This window comes from Girardinichthys multiradiatus, chromosome 10, assembly GCF_021462225.1.
Source record: "Girardinichthys multiradiatus isolate DD_20200921_A chromosome 10, DD_fGirMul_XY1, whole genome shotgun sequence".
NCBI classification, from domain to species: domain Eukaryota; kingdom Metazoa; phylum Chordata; class Actinopteri; order Cyprinodontiformes; family Goodeidae; genus Girardinichthys; species Girardinichthys multiradiatus.
In genome coordinates, this window is record NC_061803.1 from 7,101,841 (window position 1) to 7,128,942 (window position 27,102).

The 27,102-nt window shown below is 36.4% G+C and overlaps 1 protein-coding gene across 1 annotated transcript in view; it reads right to left on the reverse strand.

Annotated features, from left to right (window-relative positions):
* Window positions 1-27,102, reverse strand: part of nrg3b (neuregulin 3b) — a 316,757-nt gene that overhangs the window by 157,375 nt on the left and 132,280 nt on the right. The window contains exon 2 of the mRNA XM_047377626.1: window positions 18,002-18,137. Coding sequence (XP_047233582.1) covers window positions 18,002-18,137 — 136 coding nt within the window. The remainder of the gene's footprint in view (window positions 1-18,001; window positions 18,138-27,102) is intronic.

Genomic DNA, 27,102 nt, shown 5'->3' on the forward strand with positions numbered 1-27,102 from the left:
AATCAAAGTTGGTGAGACCTCTTAAGAAGACAGAAGACTGAATCTAGTAGTTTTAGCAAAACAGCTTAGTATCAGAGCATCAGCTGTTTCAGCAGCCGAAGTAACATCTTGAAGCCATTTCAAAACATGTAATCAGTGTCATGCATTCCTGCAAAATCTTCATGACCAGTTAATTGTAGCAAAGATTTTTCAAAAATATACTTCCATATCATACATAGCTTCCTTAACTAAAATGAACATACTGGCAGGGATGTGTTTTGTTCATTGTATAATCTTTTCAAAACATAGTCCCCCCCCCCCCCCCCCCCTTTGCTTTGCACACTCTTGGCATTCTCCCAATGAGCTTTACAAGGTAGTCACCTGAAGTGGTTTTTCAACAGTCTTGAAAATGTTCCTAGAAATGGTAATAAAAAAAAGACAAACCACTGAATAAGATGGTGTGTTTGATCATTTGACTGGTAGTGTGTATATATTTTCCAGTATAAAGACTTGACTAAGAAACAGTAATTAACATGATATGTCCTACTTTAACATAGCTCCAATCAATATCATCAAGGACAAAGTCACCCTTGTAGTAACAAAGCTCATATTAGAGCCATCTTTTGACTAAACAGACATTTAAATTGCCACTATTGGTACATTTAATTACGTTTGCTTGATAAAAATCTACTACTGACAGCTACTGAAATGCCAGATAAAAAGGGAGAGGTGTATTTTTTGCCTCTCCCTTTTTATCTGGGCATGTTTACAAGGACAAATTGTTTCAAATAAAGGTATGCTTTTTTAAGTAAACCTGGCATTGTTTCATTCATAAAAAAGCCCATGTGTATGGTGTCAGGGCTATGTGTACAAGGGTACCCAATACAAACAAAGGATGTGAAAGGAGAACTATATTGATGAGAACAAAACTAAATGTGTTGCAAAGCCATGAGAAAAATAAAATAAAATATGAGAGTAGAATTGACTGAGATATTGTCCAGTACTGCACATGAACCAAATATTAGCAATAGTCTATGGAAGGATAAAGAAAACCTGCATTTATGTAGATTCAGGGATGTAATGAGAAACTAAACAGTGGTATGCTAAATAGTAAAATGGATTCTGGTATCTTTTCAGCAGAGAGTATGTCAGACTGGGAAAAATGGAAATTAAGTGACGTTTCTAACTATCCATAAAGCTAAGATACAGCAAAACAAAACTAAACACAAAGCCACAATATTCTATAAATCAAGAGACACAATGGAAAGCTTGACAGGTTTGAGACATTGATCTGGCAGAGCATCCTCAGAAATATTTTATGTGCATGTTTTTTTGACCTCCTTGACTCTAGTGTGCAGAGCTGTAGTGTGACCCGTTTGTACTTCTTACTTTTTAATATCAGGGTTTTCTCTGATGTATTGCTAGTCCAGCAGCTCAATAAGCCCACTATGACTTTAAAGTTTAAGCTTTGGAGAATTTTCCCTTGAAAATGGATGATTAATTTTGTAAGAAAACACAAAACTCTGAAGGAGATGGTAGCAGATGTGAACAGGGCAGACTGCTAACACTTCATCTCCACTGAGCCTACAGTCCTAGCCCAGAGTTATGTTAAATTATAAAAAAAAAGAAACACACAGCACCCTGCCTTGATGCTGATATCAGTATCTTGCTGGTCTACCAGTTTCTCTCAACAAAAACCGTCCAGCAACAATGCATCATTAAATAGCACACAATATATTACATGTCTTTCAAACAACCAACTTTAGAGTGCACTGTCATGACTCAAAAGAAGATTTGTTACTGGTTTCTAGAAAGAGTTTCTGAAAGTATATAACAAAGGTGGTTCTTTGACATAAATGATGGTGGAGTTTCACATAGAGAACATGATAAGGTTTCATGTTCCAGAGATCACACGTCATTTTCCCAAGTCAAACTGCAAGTCTATGAGGAACAAGTCCAAGTTAAGTCTTAAATCTTTGATGGGGATGTCAGTGTCAGGTCTAAAGTCATAGAGGGGCAGGTTCAAGTCAAATCCAAAACAACTGTTAAGTCTGTGAGGGGAAGGGTCAAATCAAATCTGAAGCTATTTTGTTCTTTTAATTTGAGAGCTGAAAATGTCTTTATAATGATGCTAGTCTTAAAAGTGAGAAAATCAGACATTGGAATTAAGAACTCTTATGAACCATTAACAGCCCACACTCCATGAATGTCCTTGGCCTTTGAATCAAAAGCACATCCATGTTGGTAAGTTAGTAAAGCTTGTTAAGCCATCAGAAAGCGCAGTACGGAAAATCAATAAAATAACTTTTAAAAGTTACGTGGCATTAATAGATAAAATTACACAAAATAAAACACACAATAAAAATAAGCATTCAACAGAGAGCCTGGTTAAACAGGAAGGTTTTTGACTGCTTTTTAAGAGTCCACAGAATCAACTAAACGTTGCTGTCTAGTTAGATTGCTCTACAGCCTTCGTGCTACAGAGAGGAAGGTTCTGTCCCCCTTGGTCGTTAGTCTGGTGCGTGGAACAACTAGGGAATTTTGAGCCTCAAAATGAAAACTGCAAGCAGCAGTATATTTTCTAAGCAGATCAGATAAGTAAACGGGGATCTGGCTGTGTAGTGTGTAGTCTGTATGTAGTGTGAGAATTTTAAAATGAATACTAAAATATATTGGTAGCCAATGACAAGCGTACAAAATGAGTGTAATGTGAGCTTGCTGGAGTGTGCAAGTAGTCTGGCCGCAGCATTTTGTACAGCTTGGAGGCAAAGGGAATGGTTTATCCAAACCAGTAAACAGGCAATTACAATAATCTAAATGTGATGACACATATGTTGCATGAAATATGTTGCAGTTAGACTCTTCTCTGGGCTTTGACTCACATACAGTGTCTTGCTCCTGTTTCTGTCATTTAAAACAAGGTAGTCGCTGGAAAGCTAATCACTAATCCGAGATAAACAGTGGACTAGGGTGGACAACCTTTGCAGCTGAAAAAGACATATAGAGATGAATGTTATCTGCATAAAAGAAATAGGAAATGTCATTAAAATATTGAATAATGCCTGCTACAGGAAGCATGTAAAAAGCAGATAACAATGGACCCAGAATCAATCCCTGTGGAACCCCACATGTCTGAGCTGCAGCCTGTGGCTGACATGCTGGCTTGTCTTTGGGCAGTGAGTTGAAGTTATGAGTCTATGTTTGGGTGACTTAAGTATCCAAGTCTCAGAACTAAGTCCACATCTCCTATATGTTCACTAGCAGTGTATGAATTGTGAATCAAAATTACTGGATACTAGTAAGCTCCTTGTTGATTTGTAAATGTATCCAGCACTTCAAATTGAGTTCAAGGTTGCTCCATGATTAAAAATGGATATGTATGCCCTCTGCAATATCAAAGAAAACCCTCCAGTGAAAAGATAGAAGGAATATATCAGAAAACTTGAGAATTAGACCACTTCATTAGGTAATAAAGTATCACAGATTCCCTGTTCTGCTTTGCATTTTCAGTATGCTGTTGTGTTGTTTTATTTTTACTCCCCCCTGTCCTCCTGTGTGCGTAGTGTGAGATTCAATCTAACTTTATTTAAGAAACATCTGAAGATACAATACTACAAGCTGCATCTGGTTAAAGCCTATGCAGATGCTACAACGAGAACAGACGTTTTGACAAACAGAAATCTCTGAGAAACATTAAGGAAAATGCGGAAAAAACAGAGCACGTTTTGGGAAAACCCTTAAATAATGAAATTAACAGAGCGCCCTCTGGTGGATTACAGGTGACGGTCTTTTTTCTCAGGTGAATACTATATTTTATGATCTACACTCCACTTAAGCTTCAATATAGAATGAATCCTCAAAGTATTTTACTTTATTTCAATATAAACAACAAATAATGCAATATGTGAAACGTACATCTCCCCTCAGAATGATCCTGATGACAGAGCAGAAACCTTCAGAGACTCCATCTTCATGTGTGCAGCCAGCTTCAGACATATCAAAGTAATGTTTTGTGCTTAAACATGCTTCATCTATATGTGCCTTGCTATGTTCACTGCAAAAAAAAAAAAAAAAAAGAAAACATTTAGCCACAGCATCAGTAATGAGAAGCAGCTGTTATACTTCACAGGCTGAGCTACCAATGAAATAACAAGTAAAGTGCTGCAGGCAAGTAAGTAAGACTGCTGCTGCCTTCAAGTCCAACCCAGTCTGTACATGGTGGTTACAATCAAATGCTCTCTATTTACTTTGCTGGTTTGATATGACAACGAGAGAGTGGAGGGAGGTGTTGCGTGATGTGTTTGTTGTCATCTCACCTGTGTGTCACCTAAACTTTGAAGACAAAATTGTGCACAAATTTACCCCCAGATATCGGATTTAAAACATTAAATGAAGACCTCAGCCTCTTGTGGTGCATAGCTTTTTCACTTGCACACACAGTGCAGTGAAAAAACATTTTGCCACTTTCCAGATTTACAGGTATGGTAAAAAAAAAAAAAAGAAAAAAAGTATTTGGCACCGTATTGTGAACTGAAACACTTTCAGGCTTTTTCTGTAAAATCAACTAATAGGACAAGTATATGTTAAATTAAGAGCTGAGTTAAAATGTCAGGTCTTCTCAGATTCCTTATGAAGATGAGCAGAAACTTTAGAGCAGAAAAGGACCAGTAAATTTTCTTGACGTGCGTCCCATGCCCATTAAGTCTTATAGCATGAAAAACAAGCCTTTGTTTGCTGCATATCGGCATCGACAATCCATTCTAACATCTGCCTTGCATGGGTGGTACTTATGCATTATGCAATTTTAATAACAAAAAGAGGCATGGGTGGAAAAATTAGTCATGTGGATGGATTAGTATGCATGAATTCATAGTTGATTACAAAACAAATGTTTCAAGTGTCAGGTCAAAGATTAGTTTTGCTTGACAGTACAAAAGTGACCCTACATAAAAAACAGCTCCTGGTTTCTATGTAAAGCCATGGTCAAATTTAAATGTAACAGTTAAATGTAACATAAAATGTACAAAAGCCAGATTTCGAGGACAAGATTTAAGATCTTAGATGTGTTGTTCAACATACGTTTGATTAGAAAGAGCTATTGGCTCTCCAAATTAGACAGTGGCTAGAGTGGGTATGTACTGGGCAATGATGGTGTCCCTGCCTAAACCTGAATGAATGAAAGAAGTGAAACAACCATGTCTTTCTAAACAAATGCATTTAATTACATGTTGATCAATGGACCACCTCTGCAACAAACAGTTTTAACAGTGTAGTAATCTGGACCATACTGATTTTTGTTAACACGATGCCAGGTTATAAAGACATCAGCAATGATCTGACAGATGTAGTTGTTGTTGCTTATCATTTTGGAAATTGTTTTAAGGTAATTTCCAAGCAATCTGAGGTCCATCATTCTTCAGTGAGAAAGGTTATTCCCAACAGGAAAGCATTAATAAAAATGTCCATTCTGAATGGGTGCATTAGATAATCTTTGGGTGTCTAAGACTGAAGAGCTTGTTCTAACAAAAACATGTTAGAAGAAACAAAACAAAGCATATCAGCATACTTTCAAGCATAGCAGTGGAGGGATCATGTTTCGAGTTTGTTTTTCAGACACAGGTTCCTTGTAGTCAGTCCACTGCATACCAAAGTATTCTAGAGTGAAAATGCATGACCATCTGTTCTATATTGCAGCTAAGAGTTGGCAAAAAATCATCAGATCATCAACCGCACAATGATTCCAAACATAATAGCAATATAGAAAAAATGACTAAAAAAATAAAAATGTTATCAAAATATTGCAATGGTTCAGTCCAGGCCTCAACCTAAAATGCTGTGCTAGTTTAAGGTGTGTTAATTATTTCTGAAACATACAGTATCATTAAATTAACTCAATTCAGTTTATTTATGCAGCGCTGATTCACCACAAATGTTGTCTCAAGGCACTTCACAAAAACCGTCATTTCAGTCCAATCATACAAACAGATTCCAAGTCAATTACATACATTCCAAATTGATCCTAGTTATCAAACTTATTACTGATATGTTGTCACATACTGAGTGCTCCAAGTCCATCTGATCAAATTAAACCAACAATACAACTTGAATATTATTGCTGCATATTTGTCAAGTTTCTCCTGACTGATGATTTGAGTCCACAGCTCTTGGATCGCATCTTTTCTTTGAATTACAAACTTGATGTACAAGTTGAGCCGAGATCCAAGACCAGGTATCTGGGTTTTTTTTGGGACTGTTGCCTAAAGATAATTTTGCTCTCATATTTACAATTGTGTAGTTTTCATGCAGCTGCTAGATGGGGAAAGCGGGTGGACATGGACCATTTGCTTTAAGCCTGGAGAACGTCTTGCCCAGCAGGTTGAATCAGCAGAGGAGCAGCAGCACCATGGATTAGTGCAGCCTGTCAAAGTCTGACACTGTAGTGACAATTTAATCGCTGAACTGGCTCTCTATCGAGAAAAAAGCAAGATGAGAGGAAGAAAAGCAGGAGAGCAAAGTTAAGAGGCTGAGGTCTTCATTTATGTGAAATAATTTGTCACATCAGATTCTCCTAATACTGCTGTCAACGTCTCCAGGGTCTGGGAGAAAAACAACATAAACAGGCTCATGGAGATAAACAAACAGAGTTGGGCGCATTCAGCTTATCCTTAGGCTTAAACCCAGCATCAAGCTATCAATAAAAATCACTCCTTTCCCTTAACACAACACAGCAACATTCTATTCTTTTCTTGGTAAAAAATTCTTGAGCAAACATGTGCATAACTCTTTTCACTCGCACACACAGTGCTGTGAATTTTTTTTTTTTTTTTGCCAATTTACAGATTTCTTGTTTTTGCTTTTTTGTCACAGTTAAATGTCTCAGTTTATCAAATAAATTCAAATCTTTTAACTTATTGTGAAAAATCCCCAAAAAATAATTGCTCCCCTTTGTTTAATCATGAAATAGCTGTGATTAACTCAATTTTTTGTAAAGCCTAGTTCAATTACACCAGCTACACCCAGGCCTGATTGTTAACCTAGAAATCAAGAAATAACTGAAAGTAAACATTTTATCATGAACAAGACTAAAATATTTTAAAGAGCTACACATTACGCCCCTATCTAAAGTTGTGAACCATGTGAGAGGCATTAGCAACAAATGGAAAAAAAAAAAACATAAAACAGTGAATCTTCCCAGGAGTAGTTGGTCTATCAAAATACTCCAAGAATTTTTAAACAACTCCTCCAGCAGGTCACAAATGAGCTCAGAGCAAACTCTAAAGCACTGCAGGCATCACTTAACCTAGATAGGGAAAATGTTCATGATTGAGCAAAAAGAAAGATACTGGACAAGAAAAAAGAAAATGACAAGAAACTGAAAGGTTTTGGAAAGGTCTAGTCAAAGTCCTGACTTTAATCCTTTAAAGATACTCTGGACTCACCTTAAACAGGCTGTTCATGCTTGAAGACTCCACCAATGTGGCTAAATTATTACAATTCTGCAAAAGAGTTGTGAACCGAAAACACTCCTCAGCAACTTAAAATACTTATTGCTAGTTGTTGCAAACCCTTGAAACAACTGATAGCTTTCATTCCTTAATAAATGTAATCATCATGCTAAAACTATATTTCAGATTTACTCAAATAATATTTATCTAAACTTAAAATTTGAGTAAGTGTGGCAACAAAGCAACAACTCAACAAATCTGTAAGGGAGCGAATACTGTTTCACAGCACCGTAGACACTTATTTCTTTTTTATTTGTTAAAAGAATTTCCTAAAAAAGTATTGACTTCAACAGAGGAAGTCTGAGGGAAGAAAGCATAAAGAAAAATCAATTACCCAAATGTCTCCCTGTATTGTATCGTAGCATAGATTTGGATGAAGCAATCAACTGTGCAAATCCCATCATGAATTATTCATGATGGCAGTTATGGATACCATTAGATGGCAGTTATTTTGATGTTTGATCAATGCGAGTTGTTGGAAAATATGATGCAAAAGACAGACCATTTGATGCATACCAGCAGAGCAGGCTCATGATAAATGAGTCAACAACAATTTTTTTTCACCTTCTGGTAATAAACTAATAAGGGAAGAAGTTACCATGGTGATGGTCGTTGCTTGCCATGTTTTTAATGCAAGCACAAAGACACACAAGGGTTGTGATTTCATCTAAGCTGCGATAGATAAAAGTGAGCCTTTTAAATTTGTTCTAATCTCCAAAGGGGTGGCAGTACATAAAGATATGGGCAAATCTGACCTGTTCTTTTGTAATTAGCATTATAAATAGCATCAAGTTTTTTACCTGTTCTCTGCGTGTCAGTGTAATTCCACTTCTATTTGACACTAACTGACATAATTATTCTAACATTTCTTATGTGATCAAAAGTCAACACTGATTACAACTAGATTACTAAATGTGTTTTACAATGTTGAAGCTGAACATAAGCTGTTGCACAACTCGGGCTACTAAATATTTTACATCTATAATTCTCACAAATTAGAACAAAAAGTGTTCAAATATCCTACCGTTGGAAATTAAGATGGTAAACTGTTGCTGTTGAAATCACCCATTAACATGCAAAACGCCTTCTGTTTAATTCCCTCTGCTCTGCTGCATCTGGCATTAAAAATGTCCTATTTTCTCTATTATCACTATGAGTTTGCATATCAATAATAATGAATATCATTTTAAAGTCATATTTAAATGATTGGATATAACTGGAAAGGCGTGTTTATATATTTCTTACATGTGTTTTTGGGAGTTGATGGCAACATCAGGTTTTTCAGGATAAGAGCAAACTTGCAGCACCTTGCATCATCTGACAACACAAGGCAGCTACTGTGTAGTGTTGTTGATACAATGCTCATGCAAGTCAGGAAATATTTTCCTTAAAGTGGACAGACAATTCCACCATCTAATATTTGCAAGACACATCTTTCAAGGTTAAAATGCCTGTCATGAAGATGTTGCAAGAGGAGTACATGCAAATTAATGTCTACCTATCAAGATATCATATCAAGTGTCTGACTGGTGTTCCTAAAGGTGTATGTTATATTGGTTATTTTTGATGAACAGCTATGTTTTACATGGACAAGCAACAAAATAAAAGAATATACTTTGTTAGAAGTGGGTAACTGTGTCACAGTGGGGATTTTCACTTCTGTATTTGCATTGAATATTATAAAAGCTTTACATAGCAAAAGACCTATTATGTGTTGTACCTAAATCTGTGTTACAATCATTTTATTGTAGTTTTAAATTTGAGAGTTTGTTTCTCATCTGTTTTTAAGCTTTTTAGATTGGAGAAAGACGGCCTCATGTTGTCAGGCCAGAAATCTAGTTAAGTGATTTCCTGATTCTATAGATCTGGTAGTAATTTTGCCTCTGTTGCCTGAGCTTTCCAATAAAAAGCACCTAATTTGTCTGCCAGCTCTAACACACCACTTCAAAACATATTCCTCCAGTACTGTTTCTTTTATTTATAAAATATGACATGTCAGACCAAAAGAAAATCATGATCCTTTGCATATTTGACACTAATCAGCTCTTACAACTCTGCATTTACAATGCAAACTATAATTTTTTCTGTTTAATCGCATAGTATGTGGTGACGTTTACATGAAATATGCTTAGTCGCACAGGTGATGTATGTTCTTTATTTTTGAACAGTTATAAAGCAACCATTCCCTGTGCTGGTTTGACAATAGATTCTAATGGGAATTATAATTTAATAGAAAATGTGGAGTAATTGAAAGGACATCTTCAAAGTTTATATAGCCTCTTATTCTCCTGTTTTTCATACATTTCTTTCTCTGTAGCCTGAACAGCCCATATGTTTTGGCATGCTAGCAATTTTCAATGTTACTAATCAGGAAGAGTAAACATCTCTGCAGATTTAATTATTGGCTTGATTTAACCCTAATTACCAGTGGGCTGTAAATATCTTTGGCATTTGTAATTCTGCATCCTGTATGTGGCCATGTTGTCATTTTCTGAGCTCTGATTGCTATAAGATATTTGACTCCTTGCACTTTGAATTTACAAAAGGCACAGATGGAAAAAGTAGGCCCTAAACTAATGTTTGGATTTCTATTTTAAGGAGCCTTATTAGCATTGTCAAACATAATGGCTGCACAGGAGAAGATATGGTGAGACACAATAGAAGGAGAAGGAAGGAAAAACGTCATAACAATTATGATTTCCAGTCTGTTCTCAAAATCATTCTTCCTGTACTGGTATTTTGCTCTTTCCGTCATCCCTGCCATAAGCCTTTCTTACAGCACGATGCTACCACCACAGATGTAAACTGCAAATGAGACTTTATATGGTTCTCTTTTGACAATGGCTTCTTTCTTCCTCAAAGGCCAGATTTGGAAAGTTCACTGCCGATGGTTGTCATATTGACAGTTTTTTTCCACCTGAGCTATGGATTTTTGCAGCTTCTCCAGAATTACTATGAACTTCTTTGCTGTTTATGTGAAGAAAAAGTTGTCAGTTTAAGGGGGAATTTTTAATTGAACACTATCTCATTAGCAGCACATAGTATGTCATTTGTTTTTGGGTTAATATTGTTCAACATTAATTTTTTCTCGTTCAAAGCTTACCATCTCTGAAAAGAAATAAACAAGATTGTATTCTCTTTTTAGAGGATCCATCCCAAAACAATTAAGCTGGATTTCTATAAATATTTAAGGCATTTAGCGCTTACTTATTTATTAGTCTTAATGTCTGCTTCCATGCTGTATTGTAAGAAAACAGCTTTACTAATAGTGACAATTGTTTTTAAAACAAAGAGCATTTTCTATTTCTCTGAAAATAGTGCACAAAAGGAAAGAAAATATTTGTCTAAAACTGTTTTTCTTTTAATATTTTTAAAAGATTAGAAAGATAACCAATAAAATGTGTTTAGCAGCAAAAACATTTAAATCGTCTCAACCTGATTTCTTCAGTTTAAGTGTTTCTCCTAAAAAAATTTTGATAATAAAAATCTTCTAAAAGCAATCTCAGAGTTTGGTTATTGCAGCAATGTCGTTAAACAACAACCACACAGCAGTGATTTTTGAGTTAAATGATTATATTCCTCTGATTTAGTGTGTGAACTTCTGTCAGGGGAAAAAGAAGCAACCTTTCAGCAGAAGTAGCTATAAACCTGTAATCATTCTTTCACACAACAGGCACTCAACTGCAGGAAAACTGGCAGACAGTGTCTCCAGGTTAGGTCTCCAAGTCTTTCCTGAGCCTGATATTCAATCATTCAACTCCCACTAATTATAGCCCAGAGTAGTGATTGTTCCAAGTCTTCAGGGTTTTCTGATGCTAAGACCACACCTGATCAGCTTAAATCTACCTATAATGAGAACGTAACTAATAACATTAGAAGAAATAATAAAATGTTTTTTTTTGTTTTGTGCAATCATAATATATGCCTATGGTTGGCTGTCTAAATAATAAATCATTTTCTCTGAGTTTCTGAATAGGACTATATTCACGTCTCCGCCAGAAGATTGCCTCATGTTTATGTTTTATCTTTTACATTACTCACGTTTGTTGTTTATCTCTCATTTGTTAGATGGAGATGTAAGCTCTGCCATTTCAGGTAGATGTTGTTTTTGTTTTATTCACTCCCAATCACAAATCTTTTCACTCAGTAAAACAGTTATATTTTTTACAATATTTAGAGAGATTTCAGTGCTGACCTTTATAGTGCATTTTGCAGTAATCAAACCTAGCAAGCAGGAACATCCTAAAACAGCTAAATTAAAAGAACTTGCATTTTTTTAGGTGACATGCATACAATTATATCTGAATTGCTTAAACGTTTTTTTTGCTTTGTGTAAATTATTTTATTTATTTATGTTTTATTTATGTATTATTTTTGTAGTAATTATTATAACTTTTTATTTCTCTTTTTGTCAAATAAAAGACTTCTAAGTGTAACAGCAGGACACTATCAGAGTGCTATCCAAAGGTTTTAAGTACTTGTGATCAAAACGTCTGAAACTGTGAAAAGTTAAGTTAATAAAATATGACCTGGATTCTGAAAAGCATAAAATTAGAGCTGGCACATCTGTTTAATATTTCAAGCAATATACTCCTGCATGGTCAGTAACTCCTCCTTTGGTAATAAAAAGACTTTAAATGCATCTTTCTCTTAAATATATCCTGAAATGTATCCTCAGATTTGATCAGATTGACAATTATAATTAGGTTGGCCATAGGAAAACTTGAACCTTGCCTTTGTCTATTTATTGCATTTAAATGCATTTAAATGCATTATGCAATATTATGGTATATCTTTATGACCATTTTTCTCATTGGTAGTGAAAAGCTCCTTTTGGCATTAGGTTTAACATAAAGTGTTGTGGTAGTGACAACTTAAAGTAATCGCTACCAAAACATTCTGCTTTAAACTTTACCCAGAGGATTTTTTTTTCACAAAAGCATAATAGATGAGTAGCTTATAATTGAAAGATCATGATTTTGAATTTTGTTATAAGAACAAACAAAAATTAGTACAGTACAACTGAGCAACTCAGAATAACATTTTGTTAGCTATACAACTGCTTTGGCCAGTACATACTCTGCAAGACCCAACAAATCTTTTCACCTGCCAGAGTTGCATGAACAAAATTACATCATTCTGTTCTTGCAGCCCTGGTTATGGAGCTATTGTAGCTTGTTCTTGACACATATTTTTTTCCTTGTTTGGTATCCAAGACAAATAATGTGGGTGTGCTATAGTGTGAGAGACCTATGAAGACTTCCCGGGAGTTCGGCACTATAGTTCTTCTAAAGTACTCTCTGCTTGTGCAGAGTATGTACAGATTTTTGGAGTGCAACACAGCAACACAGCTAGCTATTATTAGGATCTGTGCTTTGTGTGTCTGTTGGTGCTTTTACTATGCTCAGCCTCTAGATGGCGTGGAATCTGGAGGAGAGGTGACAGGTGTTCGTTATTCCCCTGATTATTCTGCAGAGGACTATTTAAGGAAGAGGCTGCCTGCAACTCACTGCCAGAGTGTTGCCCTCTGATTTTGATTCTGATTAGTGGTACTACTCAGCCACGTTACCTTTGCCTTTGACCTTGCCCTTGTACACCAAGTACACCAAGTAACCTTGTCCTTGTATCCTGCAGGTTTCCTGAACCTGATTTTGCCTTGCATTGAATCCTGCCTGGATAAACTGTCTTCTGAAGGAAGCAATCCAGTTCCATGAACAAAGACTCAAGTCTCTCATGACTTTGTTGGATCACGCCGGCTGGCAGCCTCCTGATTCCTGCGTACATCGGATCTCCATCTGCGAACCCTGTCCACCCTCCTCCCTCCATCGCACCTCGTGGATTACAAACTCTCCTGGCTTACCATATCCACCAACTTCAGTCTCACCGGTAAACAACCACTTGGTTTCTCCACTCCCCCTCTGGCAGATCCCTCCACCATTCTTTGTAAGACAGATTTATTATTTTCATGAGTTCAGCCCCAGAGTTATCCCTGCTTACCTTGTTTATTTCTACAGTTTGCATCCTGGTTCCAGTTCCCTGCATTATTCACCCAGTTGTAAATAAACACTTAACCGAACAATACCGTCTCCTGAATTGCTTTCTGCATGTGAGTCAAATCCTTTAAACTCAATATGACAGCTATAGGAAGCTATGTTATCTTGAATATGTAATATTGTAATGAAATCCTATTTAAAGACCGAGAAGGCTAGTTATTTTTACCTATCTTTAATAATGTTATGTTTTATGATAATTTCTGATTTTATTATACTTTTTGTATTGCATTTACTCACAAGCATTAACATAGTATGTAGCTAGTCCATGATCTTTACAAAATTAAAATACTACACATAAAAGCCGGTTAATATCTCAAACAAAACTGTTAGCACAACTCATTTAGAAGCAACTTAATTTCATACCTCTGTGGTTTTGATCATTTTTAAGCAACATTTTTCCTACTTTGACAGCTGTGAATTTAAAGCAATTTTCTATATAGTGCTCATAGTGCTAAAGTAAATCCCATCTATCAGCATCTATCACTCATATGTCATATTTTATGAAACTCAATAAGTCCAATGGCAGAGTAGAACCAAAATAAATCAGGATAAAGTGGAATACAAAGTTGTCAAATAATACTTAACAGTTGAATTAAATTATATCTGATATTTTAACAATTATGACAATTTATAACCATATTTCATTAAAACACTTAGCTAAAATCAACTGTTTGACTATGGTTTAACTACATGTAGATGGTATATTAACAGGTACAAAATGGAAATTGAAGAGGCAAAATATCAATGTATAGATATAAAATACAGATTATTCCAGAGTGATTGTAATTTATTCTTGACATCCCTATTGTTTAGACTTGATAACAACAGGTTACCCTGCAGTTTCTGCATAAATCTTCAAAATTATCAAATCTTATAGAGAAAAGAGCCGCTAAACAGTTGAAACGTCAGAATCCATTTTCTGCATGTTGGAAAATCACAGTAAATAGTTTTTAACATTATCAGCATGCTGTACATTGCAGAAATCTACTCATGCAACATTTAGTGGAATTACTTTGCACATTTTCACAAAGCTCTGTAGACTAGCAGACCCTTAAAATTTCCATGATAAAGTTGTGGGGCTGTTTATGAAACAGGCAACCATTTTAACAGGTAATTATTGCACTGTGTCTGGCAGTTTTCAACACAGCTGTTGTCAAGAGCCTTGCATTAATATTTACAATTATTAGCCCTCATGATAAATTTCTTGAGCAAGGAGTCATATTTTGCTAGTCTTAATAGGCTGTGAATAGCTAGAGCAATGGGACTCTAACAGCAACTTACACATGGGAAGTAAATCATGTTAAAATGAGTTGCACTGAATATTATTTCTAAATATATTCACAGTACTCACTGGTGAAGTATTTTTCCTTTGCGGCTACAAATTCTGGACTCTGATCTACCTCAATTTTACCCCCAACATTACAGTTAAATGCCTTATCAGCTATTCAAAAGCACTTTTCCATCTCTTCATAGCTTCCTCCTCCTGTATAGACATCAATTAATTTCATTTTCAGAGCGCTATAAAGATGCTTCGACAAGCCGGAGATTGCCAAGATAGTGATTGAAGAATCTGAAGTTTGAATCACCTGGTCTCTAACCTTGTGCCACAGGTATTGAAAGCTAATTAAGACCTCTGTTTTGAGGTAGCTAACTAAATGGATGTCAGCCTGCCCTTTAATAAAATGATTTTATCCACCCTATATTACTTTATGTATGACTAAACATTCCTCATTTATTTCCTGTAAAACCCATGTTATAATCTCCTCAAAGATAAAGAAATGCATTTTGTTTCTGTCAGATCAAAAACACCTCATGACAGAGAGATTATATTTTACCATTTTTCTCATGTAGACAACTAGGTGGTTCTAAAAATTAAAATATTCATAGGTATGTAATTGTAATTTGCTGAATTTAGGCAATGTCTACAAAACTAAATTAAAAATAATGAGAAACAAATCCCCCAAATTTATGAACTGGAGTCATTCATTCTTTTGATTTGTCCCAAAAAGAGTGACTCTCTGTGCAAAAGAAGATAAATAAGAAGGAAAACAATGTAAGATCGAAAGATCAAAGAGAGATCTTGCAAGAGCTCCTTGTTTAAACCTTTCATTAAAATGCACCACAGACTGAGGGGGTCACATCCGACAACATTTATTCCAAGGTTAAGACATGAGGAGAGAGACATTCACAAAATTGTTATCATTATTAAAGCTTTTGTTAGATCAAAGCAAGGACAAGAGGTACATCATATTTGCACCAAATGTCTTTTGCACAAAAATCTTTTATGTTGGATTGGACAAATCCAAAAATTGGGTTCATGATATTCAATTCAATTCAATTCAAAAATACTTTATTAATCCCAAAGGGAAATTAAATGTTGTTGTAGCTCATTATGAAGGTTTCCTCAAAGAGGCGTTGTAGATGCTGATGGCTGTGGGCAGGAAGGATCTCCTGTAGCGCTCCGTCTTACAGCAGATCTGAAGAAGCCTCTGACTGAAGACACTCTGTTGTTGTAGGACAGTCTCATGAAGATGATGCTCAGGGTTCTCCATAATGTTCTTCATTTTATGAAGAATCTGTCTTTCCACAATGATCTCCAGAGGTTCCAGAGGAGTCCGCAGAACAGAGCCAGCCTTTTTTATCAGCTTGTTGAGCTCTTTTAAGTCCCTGGCTCTGATGCTGCTTCCCCAGCAGATGATGGCAGAATAGATCACACTCTCCACAACAGACTTATAGAAGATATGCAGCATCTTGCCGCAAACACCAAAGGACCTAAGCTTCCTCAAGAAGTACAGTCTGCTCTGTCCCTTCTTGTAGATGGCTTCACAGTTGCATCTCCACTCTAGTCTGTTGTCCAGGTGAACACCGAGGTATTTATACTCCTCCACCACCTCCACTTCTTCTCCCATGATAGAAATAGTTTTTGACTTATTCCTGTTTCTCTCAAAATCTACAATCATCTCCTTTGTTTTAGTCACATTCAAAATGCGATGATTGTTTCCACACCATGCCACAAAGCGGTCCACCACCTTCCTGTACTCAGCTTCTTGTCCATCTCTGATCCACCCCACGACTGCAGAATCATCCGAGTATAGATGTGGATCTTAGTATTTCAGGTGCGTTTTCACAAGAATTTCCAGTTTGAATTATTTTGTTGGCAAAAAGAGACAGTTAAATCTGAAAAAATCAAACTTCCTGAATGAAATTGACCCGAGTAGAAAATGGATGTATGCCGTACTCAACAGTTTTTCAGTGTGATCGAGACTCACTGATAACAAGATGGCAGAAAATTCAAAAATCTGATATTTTTCCAATAAGTTAACACACCACATGTAACGCTACTTGATCATGCTGACAATAACACTCTTTGGTGTTATGCTGAGAAAAGAAACTAACAGTTACCTATTTGTATTATCGATTTAAAAAAATAAAAGGAAGCACAAAAGGTTTAATGAGCTTCAAAAAAGAAAATACATATTTTCTGCATGTTGAGATATGTCTACAGTCATTCATGCTGAGAGAGAGCAAGACTTAAAACAGATACCAGTGAGGCTGAACAGAATACTTTATTCAGTTTCATCCTTTGGCGCTTCCAGATTCTGTTTGTTAAGGAACATGCTTGATATACAGAAACTACGGAGTAACCTGTTGTTGTCAAGTCTAAACAATAGGGATGAACATGCTTAGGAAGTTGAACATTAAGGTCAGGATCCACATTCTATGAGGAATACACACCACAGAAAGTGCAACTAGTAATATGTGCTGCGCTAACTGTGCTTAACTGAAGTTGGTCACACATTTTGATATGGTTTTATGAAGGATGGGATGTGGACTTAAATACTGACAAATATGATAATAAAATGTATTTTATAATACCATTGTCAGTGCATACAGAGTCCAACAAACATAAATCTTACTCTAAAAGTAAAATTTACATCTGTATTGTCATATATGTACACCAGTTACAATAAATAGTGTAACTGTATCATTTAACAGCACAGAACGCTTGCATTCAGCCTTATTATCTAATTTCTTAATAGTTATTAATTCTATGATGGAAAGAAAAACAGTACTCAGCTCTTTGAACACTCAGTTCCAACAGTGAAATTAACAATCCTAACCATAATGTTAGCTTTGGGGGTCAAACATCATCAGTTTATCGTCAACAAGATGAATCACAATTTTTAACGTGATAATTTTTTTCCTGTTAATGATAAACAATCCATCCCCACTCATACTATAAAACAATCATGGTTATCTTCCTAGATAAAAGACCTTAAACAGAAATCAGAATCAAACAAACTCAGTACTGACAGGTCAAAGTTTTACAAAAATTAGAAATTGGCCAAAAACCTCCAATCTGTAGAGCCGGGGTTATTAAACAGAGGACAAAAGAAGAATGCCAATGGAATGGAAATGTCCCTAAGTCTCACTCATCGACAAGAAAATACAAATCCCACTTACCTGCAGTGTCTGTGAACCCCAGCCACGGTTTCGATGATGGAGCATTCTCCTTCATTCAGGCAGAAGGCGAGGTCCTTATCCTCCACACAGGGCTTAAAGACCTCTGAACGTACACTTGGAAGTGTTGGGGCAAGTGCTGAGGAGACAGAGAGAGAGGAAAAAAAGATCAGAGTTGGAAAGAAACCATTTTTTTTTTTCTTTTCCTTCAGTAGTTCCTTTGCCTCTAAAATCATAGTTAATAGCAGAGAAGCATGTTTTCATTTCTTTACATTTATTTAATAAATTACTCTATAAAATATTTTCTAGTGCCCTAAAATGGCCACTCTCTTCAGACTGGAGAAGACACTTATTCATTTCTGATTTATAAAACTCAGTGGGCTAAACATAGAGGGCTTGGGGATCATTTTATCCTGTGAGAACAATTAATAACAGCATTCTCAGCTTGACTGTTTCTGTGTGCTTGATTAAAAATATTGACAGGACAATGATGGCACTACAAAATGTTCTAAATTCTTTTGGTATTTTTCTGTTGTGTCTGCACATACACTCTTTCTAAATGCCGCATTTCAAACAGAAATCTGCTCAGTGCTTCAGTTTGCACTCTTCCGAGCAGACAAAAGAGAACCAATTGATATGTCTGTAATTCTCTGCCTCCAGGCTGACCCTAAGCTGCTCCCACATAAAGAGCATGGTCGCCATGAGTAAGCACTGCAATGCAGGGTTCTCCACCCAGTGAAATATGCACAGCTGTCAGCCAAGTTATCAGCGCAACATAAATATTCTGTCTGAGACTGCACACTAATGAGTGCGAATAAAAAAAAAAGACCTACAAAGGGACAGTCATGCATACCCACACTCACACATGCACAGATGCACAGAAATTATCACTCTCTAGCACATTTGCACCACATAACCAAGCATCGAAAATGGGATTAACTGGTATTATTCCCAATGCCACACCAATACAATTGGATTACACACAAATTCTCTGTTCATCCATTTATTTTGTACACCTGGTCACACCTTTTTAAACACACTTTTATCCACAAGTCAAATTCTGGTAATTGTCTTTCATTTTGTGTGAATATGCCACATATTTCATGACTGATCTGCTTTGTATTGCTCTCTTGCTGGAAAAAAGGCCCTTTTGTGACCAACAGCATGATGAGAGAAGTGGGGAAAACTGAAAAAATCAGTTTATTTTGTTCTTGCGTCCAGCCCAATCTATGTTTTGTTTATGGCTATTGATCTATAAATCTAGGGCTTTTTGATGTAAGACCTCAGAGATGACGAGGGATCAGAGAGAACACAAAAATAGATATATGCTCCTCTTGGGGCCAACTGAAACACCACTCTGACAGAGTTAAAACTCTGAAAGATCAAATCGGTATTTATGAACAGATTTTTGAAACTCAAATTTACAGAGTTCTTAGTCATTCTAACTCTTTCAAAATATAAAACAAAAAGTTTATTATTAAATTATGGCTGACATTTCTACAGTTTCTATGAAACAAGCAAAATAAGAAAAGTTTGAGAAATTAGAACAGAAGGACACTAGTAAGGAAGGAAAAAAGGACAATAGAGGGAAGGGGGCCCTGAAGGATGAAAAAAAGAAAGGAAAGAAGGACACAACAAAGGAAGGAAGGACACAAAGGAAAGAAGGAAGGAATCACAGGAAGTAAGGTCAAAAGAAGGAAGAGAAGTATGCAGGATACAACACAGAAAGGAATGCAGGAAAGAAAGAAAAGGAGGTTGGACACGAGGAAGAAATGATGGAAGGACACAAATTATGGAAGCAAGGACACAAAGAAGGAAGAGTAAGAAGTGTAGAAAGTAGGAAGGACACAAGGTATAAAAGAATGAAAGAAAGACAGAGGAAGACAGTTAAGACATAAAAAAGGGCTAGACAGATGGAAGAAAGAAAGAGAGGAAGTAAAGGCAGAGAGGAAGAAAGGAAGGAACAACAGACATTACATAAAAGACAAGGATTCAAAAACAGAAGACAGGTAAGACACAAGCAAGGATGCGAGTTAGGAAGTTAGGAAGGAAGAGAGCAAGCAAAGAAGGGAACGCACAAAAACGGCAGGAAAGAAAATAAAGGACAATACGAAGACAGGATAGATAGAAGGAAGGACGGGGATGGAAGCAAGAGAAAAACATAAGGAAACAAATAAGAAAGAAGGAAGGATGGATAGAAAATAATGAAAAACAAGTGAGAAAGAAAGAAAGAAAGACACATAGGACAACTACAAAGCTGGAGTCAATATTAATGTTCACTTTACGGAAGCCAAAACAAAGTGCATAAAAATACATTTAAGGTAACATGCGTATGTGCCACATGTTTATCTGTTTTAATTTAGGAGTCCAGCCTGTGACGAGAATAAAAAGCTTCGCTTTTACTCTCTTTCCAGATTGTACACAATAATATTAATTCCACATATTCCCAGAGTGGGATGTTCAAAAGGTTAGCTATTCCAAGATGTAACATTATTAATAGAAAATAGAGCACATTGGCCCCAATGGTGAACACGTCCCTCACAATAATTGTCATGGCCTTCAAAACTCCCTTGTATCTATCATTTAAGAAGCAGCAGTGACTAGTGGTGCATGAGGGACACCACATGTTATGATTTGGGGTTTGGTTTTTGGTTTCGGGTTTTTTCTTTATATGTTATTTCACAGTTGAAGCTTTGAATCATGTTTCTGTTTATTTTTCTGGTCATGTTTTAGTCTTGTTCATGTTTTGTCAAGTTTGGTTTTTGGATCTGGTTATGCTTTAGTTTCATGTTGTTCTAGTTTCAGTTAGTTTGTATTCAAGAGTCTGTTTTTGCTCCAGCCACGTTTTGTTCTGTCTGTCAATTAACTTTATCCGGTTCACCTGCTTCAAGCTAATCTGTCTCCTTGCTCCACCTGGTTCACACTCCATATATACACACCTGTTCAGTTATTCATCGCGGAAACATTCTCAGATCATGCTCATGTCTTGTTGTTCAGATCATGTCACCTGTGTCCGTTTGTTCATGCCAAGCCTGTCTTGCCAGCCTGCCCATGTCGGTTTTTGCCTGTCTTGCCTACCTGTTTATTGTTTTGGTTCCTGCCTCCTCCTGTGAGTGAGTTTTTTTGTTATGAAATCTTTTTCATTCACCGTCATGCTGCCTGCTCGTCTGCATTCTGGGGTCCTCCATTTTGCAAGCCCTGACACCACAACACAGATATTCAGAGACAACCATCTCAAACTTCAGTCAGAATTGAAAGTTTGAGGTGTCCTGTGGAAATTAGATTTGTACAGTGAAGATAACCTTTCATCTATTTACATCAGGGCAGCCAAGGTTGTGGAGAGGATCATCTGATCTAAAACATGTCAAAAACTTTACAAACATGCCACCCTCTCCAAATTGAACTGCAAAATTGGGGCTGACCTTTCATTCTTCAAATAGACCCAGTATGGAAAGTGCTACAAGTGCAGCGACCAGTCAAGACTCTCTCTCTCTCTCTCTCTGTGTGTAATATATCAGATGCTTTTAAAGGTGATTGTTCATGTTTGTAGGTCTTGCTCTTTAGGTGATCACATGGTGCAAAACAGCAACATAACCACAGATCTTAAGAACTAAAACTAATAAAGAAAAGCCATCATTTTAAATAGCATAAAATAATTCATGCAAAAGTTAAAAGTGGAAAACACAAATGCATTAAAAGAGGCAAGAGAGGTAATGCATACAAAAGTATTTTAATTCAGTTTTACTGCACCTGAGTAATAAAACCAGGTATAAAACCCAAGCAAAAACACAAAGGTCTCCATATAAAAACACTACCCATTCAAAAAAAGTCACACTCTCTAATATTTTATTATACTGCCTTAAGCTTTCGTTATGACATGTATTCACTCTGGCATCGTCTCAAAAAGCTGTTTTACAGCATTTATTGCTTTATTGAGAGTTTTCTTCAGACTGTACAAATTATTCTCAGTCACATCACATATATTCACAATGGGGTTAAGGTCTGGACTCTGTTGGCCAATCCATGAGTGAAAATAATGACTCCTTGAACCACTTTTGCACAGTTTGAGCCCTATGAATCCTTACATTGTCATCTTGGAAGATGCCCATGCCATCAGCAAAAAAGAAATTCAATGATGGAACAATCTGGTTCAGTTGGTCACCAAACCTCTTTATGGGTACAGAATGCTGCTGAACCCAGACCTGACCAACTGCAGCAACCCCACGTCATAGCACTGCCCCTGCAGGCTTATAAGATAGACACTAGGCACCCATCCTTCTGGAACAGGGTAGATCTACCTCTAATTATAGTGTATAGAGTCCTGCTGTTTTAAAAAAAATTTGATTTCACCAAACAGTTAAGTGATAACCGATCACGATCTTTCAACATGGGGGTTTAAGAAATAAGAAGCAACTCATTGCATCAGTTAGGATTGAATAACAGGCTGCCAGCTGAAATAAAATCATCATCCATGCAGTAATTATCCATTGGGATGCTCTTACGTATTTGCTTTGTTGTGAGTTTTTTTAGAGGAACTATCACTTCCTGTAAAAAGCGTATCTTGAAAAAGCAAGATTGTTTGTTTTCACAGGGGAAAGAAATGAAAGAAATGGCTTGGCTGTTGCACTTAACGAAAAAGTCACCTTGGGATCTAAACAAAGTCCCAACAAAGTCAACAAAACAAAATCAGTTGTTGCCAGCTTCAATACAAATGCCTCGGATAGCAAACACAAAAGCCAAAGAAAAAACGAATAGGATGGTAGATTCGTGCATAGCACTGTTTCTTCTGTACAAGAAGCTTGTGCTTTCAAGTTTCAGCAGTGTCTTTTTGTGTGGAGTTAGTTTGCTTTTCCCGTTTATGTGTGGGTTTTCCCAGGATGCTCTGGTTACTCCGGTTTCCTCCCACAGTCCAAAAAACATCCATATTAGGTTAATTGAAGCTTCTAAACTGTGAGTGTGTATGTGAATGATCATATGTCTCAAGTGTCACCATGTTGGCGCTGTGATGGATTATTGACCTCTCCAGGAGAGACAACCACCCTCACCCTGCAAATATTTTTAGAATATTGGGGATATATTAAAAAAAGGAAGAATGGAATGATTTTACAACATAGTTTGGTTTATAAAATACAGTTTTCTTAAAATTAGTTTTAGACAATTTTGCTTTGACTTAGTTTTTCCACTGTAGTTTTACATTTCAAACTTTCCACACTGCATTCTGCTCTCCTTCTTTCCTGCAGGGTGCTGTGAAATTCGTAATTTGATCAGGACCCCCATACATGCTGTCAATTATTCCACCACCTTGGAAGCAAGTTTTGGTTTCCAGCACCCTTGCAGTGTCTTTCTGTAACACTCTAGTTTCACAAAACTTCATGTGTTTTTTTTATGTTGTAGCTTCACAACCAGCTGCTAGCTTGATTCACATTTTAAATCTGGTAAAAGTAAATGAAAACTTAATATGCATCCTGCTGATTCCTGCAAAACAGAAGAAATGTCTTCCACCAGCAAGTCTTCAAAATAAAAGTTCTGCTGTTTTTGTCAAGATTTGCAGACAGCGTGGCCTGAATGACTTAAAAACAAAATAAATCAGGAAAAATCCTGCCAACACCTTCAAGGATTACCTCCCCTCTTTTAGCACTGTTGGCTGTTCCCAGTCCAGTCATCTTTAGATATGTTTGTCCTTGAGCAATACCAGATGTCAATTTGTTATGGGTTTCCATTTCATCACTGTGACAGCAAAGAAATGGTGCAAAAAAAAAAATCTGCAGCATAACAAGCCCTGCTACAGCCCATTTGAATGAGCACCTGTCAAACGGGAGCAATGTCAGAATGAGGGATATTTTAAACACTCAACCATCAGAAACAGGGCAATTACTTTTTAAAATTAATTTTATGTTTTTGGAGCTACAGTTTCCTGAGAAATCTAAACCTTTTCCATCTTGTCTATGGAAACCTAAGAGTGACAGCCAACTCTTTAAATTATCTTTTTTGGCTTCTCTGGCATTATTAAGCTGACTTATCACAACTAACTTGCACCTCACTTTTATTATTCTTGGCTTAAATTGTTTTTCAAAATAAAGCCATTACAATGTCAGCCTTAAGCAAACTGTATTAAACAGAATGTGTAAAAGAGATGGTGAAAAATGTGCAAATAAATGGCAGCTGCAGTGGGAAAGTGATTCATCCCTAACTCTTTGAAATCATTTTCACATCTTTCCCCAATGCACAAAGGAAATCCAGATTGCTGATTCCCTTAGTAATTTTAAAGAAATCTACAAGCAGGGGATCACACATTGAAAGGATACTTGGAGATCACTTATCAGGGCAGTATTCTTTTCAGTAGTTGCTTTGAATTAATCCTTTCAGTATGTTGAACAATTATGCTATTATTGATTTTTCTTTTAATAATGAAACGTATATGTGTACACATTCAGCAACAACATACCTTCAAGGTGCAAGAGTATAGCCAATCAAATTGCTCTAAAAATCGGTCTGTGTCTGCAAGTAATGCTGTGTAGCATGTTTTAAAAGTTTATTTGTGTCTGCTGTTGTTGATTCTCATATAAAATTCAAGTTAAAAGGTCTGTCCAGAAACATCACTTCTTTTTGGCACTTCAGCCCCTTTTAGTTGCTCTGCTATCAAAAAAACCTGTTTGATTTTTGGTAGCACTTTTAAGTCAAATAAGTAGGTGTCAATAAAAGCTTTTGCAAGCACAGAATCATTTCCAAGGTGAAGCCTCACACCTCAAAGATTTGGAAGAAGCTATCCCCTCTTTCACCACCTCTCTATTAGAAAACTACTGTGCGGGTTGGTGCGGGTTGGTGTCTAACAAATGTCTGTACATTCATATTTGCAATTGCCTTTCTTGCTCTGGTAAAACAACCATTTATTATAACATACCACTTCTGCATATTTCCAATGGTATTTTCACAATTTATCTTTGGCAATGAACTCCAAGTCTTTAAGGTTGGAAGGCCTCCAAGCCATCACCCTAATCTTTAGTTCCCTCCACACATTCTCTACCAGATTTCAATCAGGGCCCTGGCTTGGCCACTCCAAAACATGAATATTACTTCCAGTCAGAAAAGACACACATAAAACACCGCATATCACCCAAAACACACCTCCTCCCAGTGAAACATGGTGGTAAAATCATCATGCTAGGGGTTTTATTTCTTCAACAGAAACATAAGACCTTATTCGAGTTACAGGGAGAATGTGATGTAGCACTAACAGGTGAACCTCTGAGTGAAAATGGAATTAATAATTAAACCTTGCTTCAAGCAAATATTTAGTGCCAATGCATATTGGTTTTTTTTCTTTCTGAAAAAAGAAAATTAACAAACTAGAACTGTCTAAGCCTGGCTGTTTTAATATTTGAGTGTCAGTATTGTGGTACATGGAAACCTTGATTTCTACTGAAAACCATTGGGACAGATCATTTACAGCTTAAAGTGCACACACCGCATGTACAACCACTCATAGGAAAGAGCTGTGCTTTTGTATATGAATGTCTACATAATAGCATTCTTAAATCCAGCTGGACTTTGTAGCACTGGGTTCTAAAGCGAGATATTCTAATACTTTTGTGAATGCCTGATTTAAACCTGATGAGGAACTGATAGTTGTGGAGATTAAAACCATCCATTAGGCATTATAGTAGTTGGTTATCAAGGAGACTAAATACAGACTGGTGCAGAGGCTCTAATGACCAAATAGAGAAAGCAACTTGGAGTTATGTATCTTTCAAAAATATGAAATGCCAAAGAAAAACAAACATTCTTTCTTGGTAACTACTTTGAAAAAGCAAAAAATCATAGTGTTTGCATCTCTTCATTGGCGGACAGTTTGTTTCCTAATTGACTTGAAACTTTGTGTTTCCTTTAATCTTCTCAGTGGAGTGGCACCACCTCTTTTTAAACATCTTTACTGCACCCACGCTGTTGAAAGCACTCTGCTGTGATCAACAAGGCAGTTTTTCCAAGACCTAGATCAGAAAACAATATCTGACTTTTTACAGTGGCTGCCTTTTATCTATGGTACAGTTTACATCATCAAATATGCACCAATCAGACTGCAGACCCAATTAAATTCAAACTTAGGTCTTCTGTTTGGAGCATGGCACCTTAGTAGACCATTTCTATTTTGCTGTGATTTAATTTAGCTTTTGGTTCTATGGTTATATATTGGCTTCCATTTATTAAATTTTGTACTCATATAAATCTATATAACATATTTTATCAGTACATTTTACAAAGCACTCAGCTTTTGTCTTCCGTATAAATACATTTTAACTTGACATTTATGGCCTGTACTTTTCTTTGATATATTAAGGGAAGAGTGCTCAATTTGTAACTATTTTCTCCTGCAATTTGCTGTGGCATCTGGCCTCTCCGTTTCCTTTTTTTAACCTAAAGTCTTTTACTTTTAGCTTCAATGCTGAGTTTTAAAGCCTTAATCATATTTACACCTTCTATATTCAAATCAACTCTTAAATTACAGTAGTATAGGTTTGTAAAATAAATTATTATGACTAAACTTATGTAATCTAACCTCCTAGGATCCTACATTCAGCAGAAGCCATACACAATTGCTAATTTACATACAATTAAGTAAAAATGAGAATGTGTCAGCACAACTGCACACTGTAGCCAGCGTATTCTTGCCATTGACAACATAGAAGACAATCCCATTTACAACTGTAGCAGTTTTCCTTCTATGGCTTCCTTCTAATGTGCTCATTAGTGTTCTTGTGCTGAGCTTCATCCCTCCAGAGACGGTGGTTGGAGAGAGAACCGGCTGTGTTTACTGCAGCTCACATCAAAGAGCACCTCAGTACGTACAGGGAAAATCCTAAGAGAGCATGCTGATTGGTTACCCATCATGCACTGCTGCTTTTTGGACAGAACCATGTTCAGAAAAATACAAAATACAGTGAGTACGGTGAATAAACAAGCTCAGGCTATACCGTTTTTCAAAGGGATTTAAAAATGACTAGGGCTTGTTTTCTTCCCCACTTTCTATTTTTGCTGAAGCAGGATTTTAACATGGAAACTGTAATTATGTTCTGGGACATGTATTTTAAATTCTCACAAAATCTAAT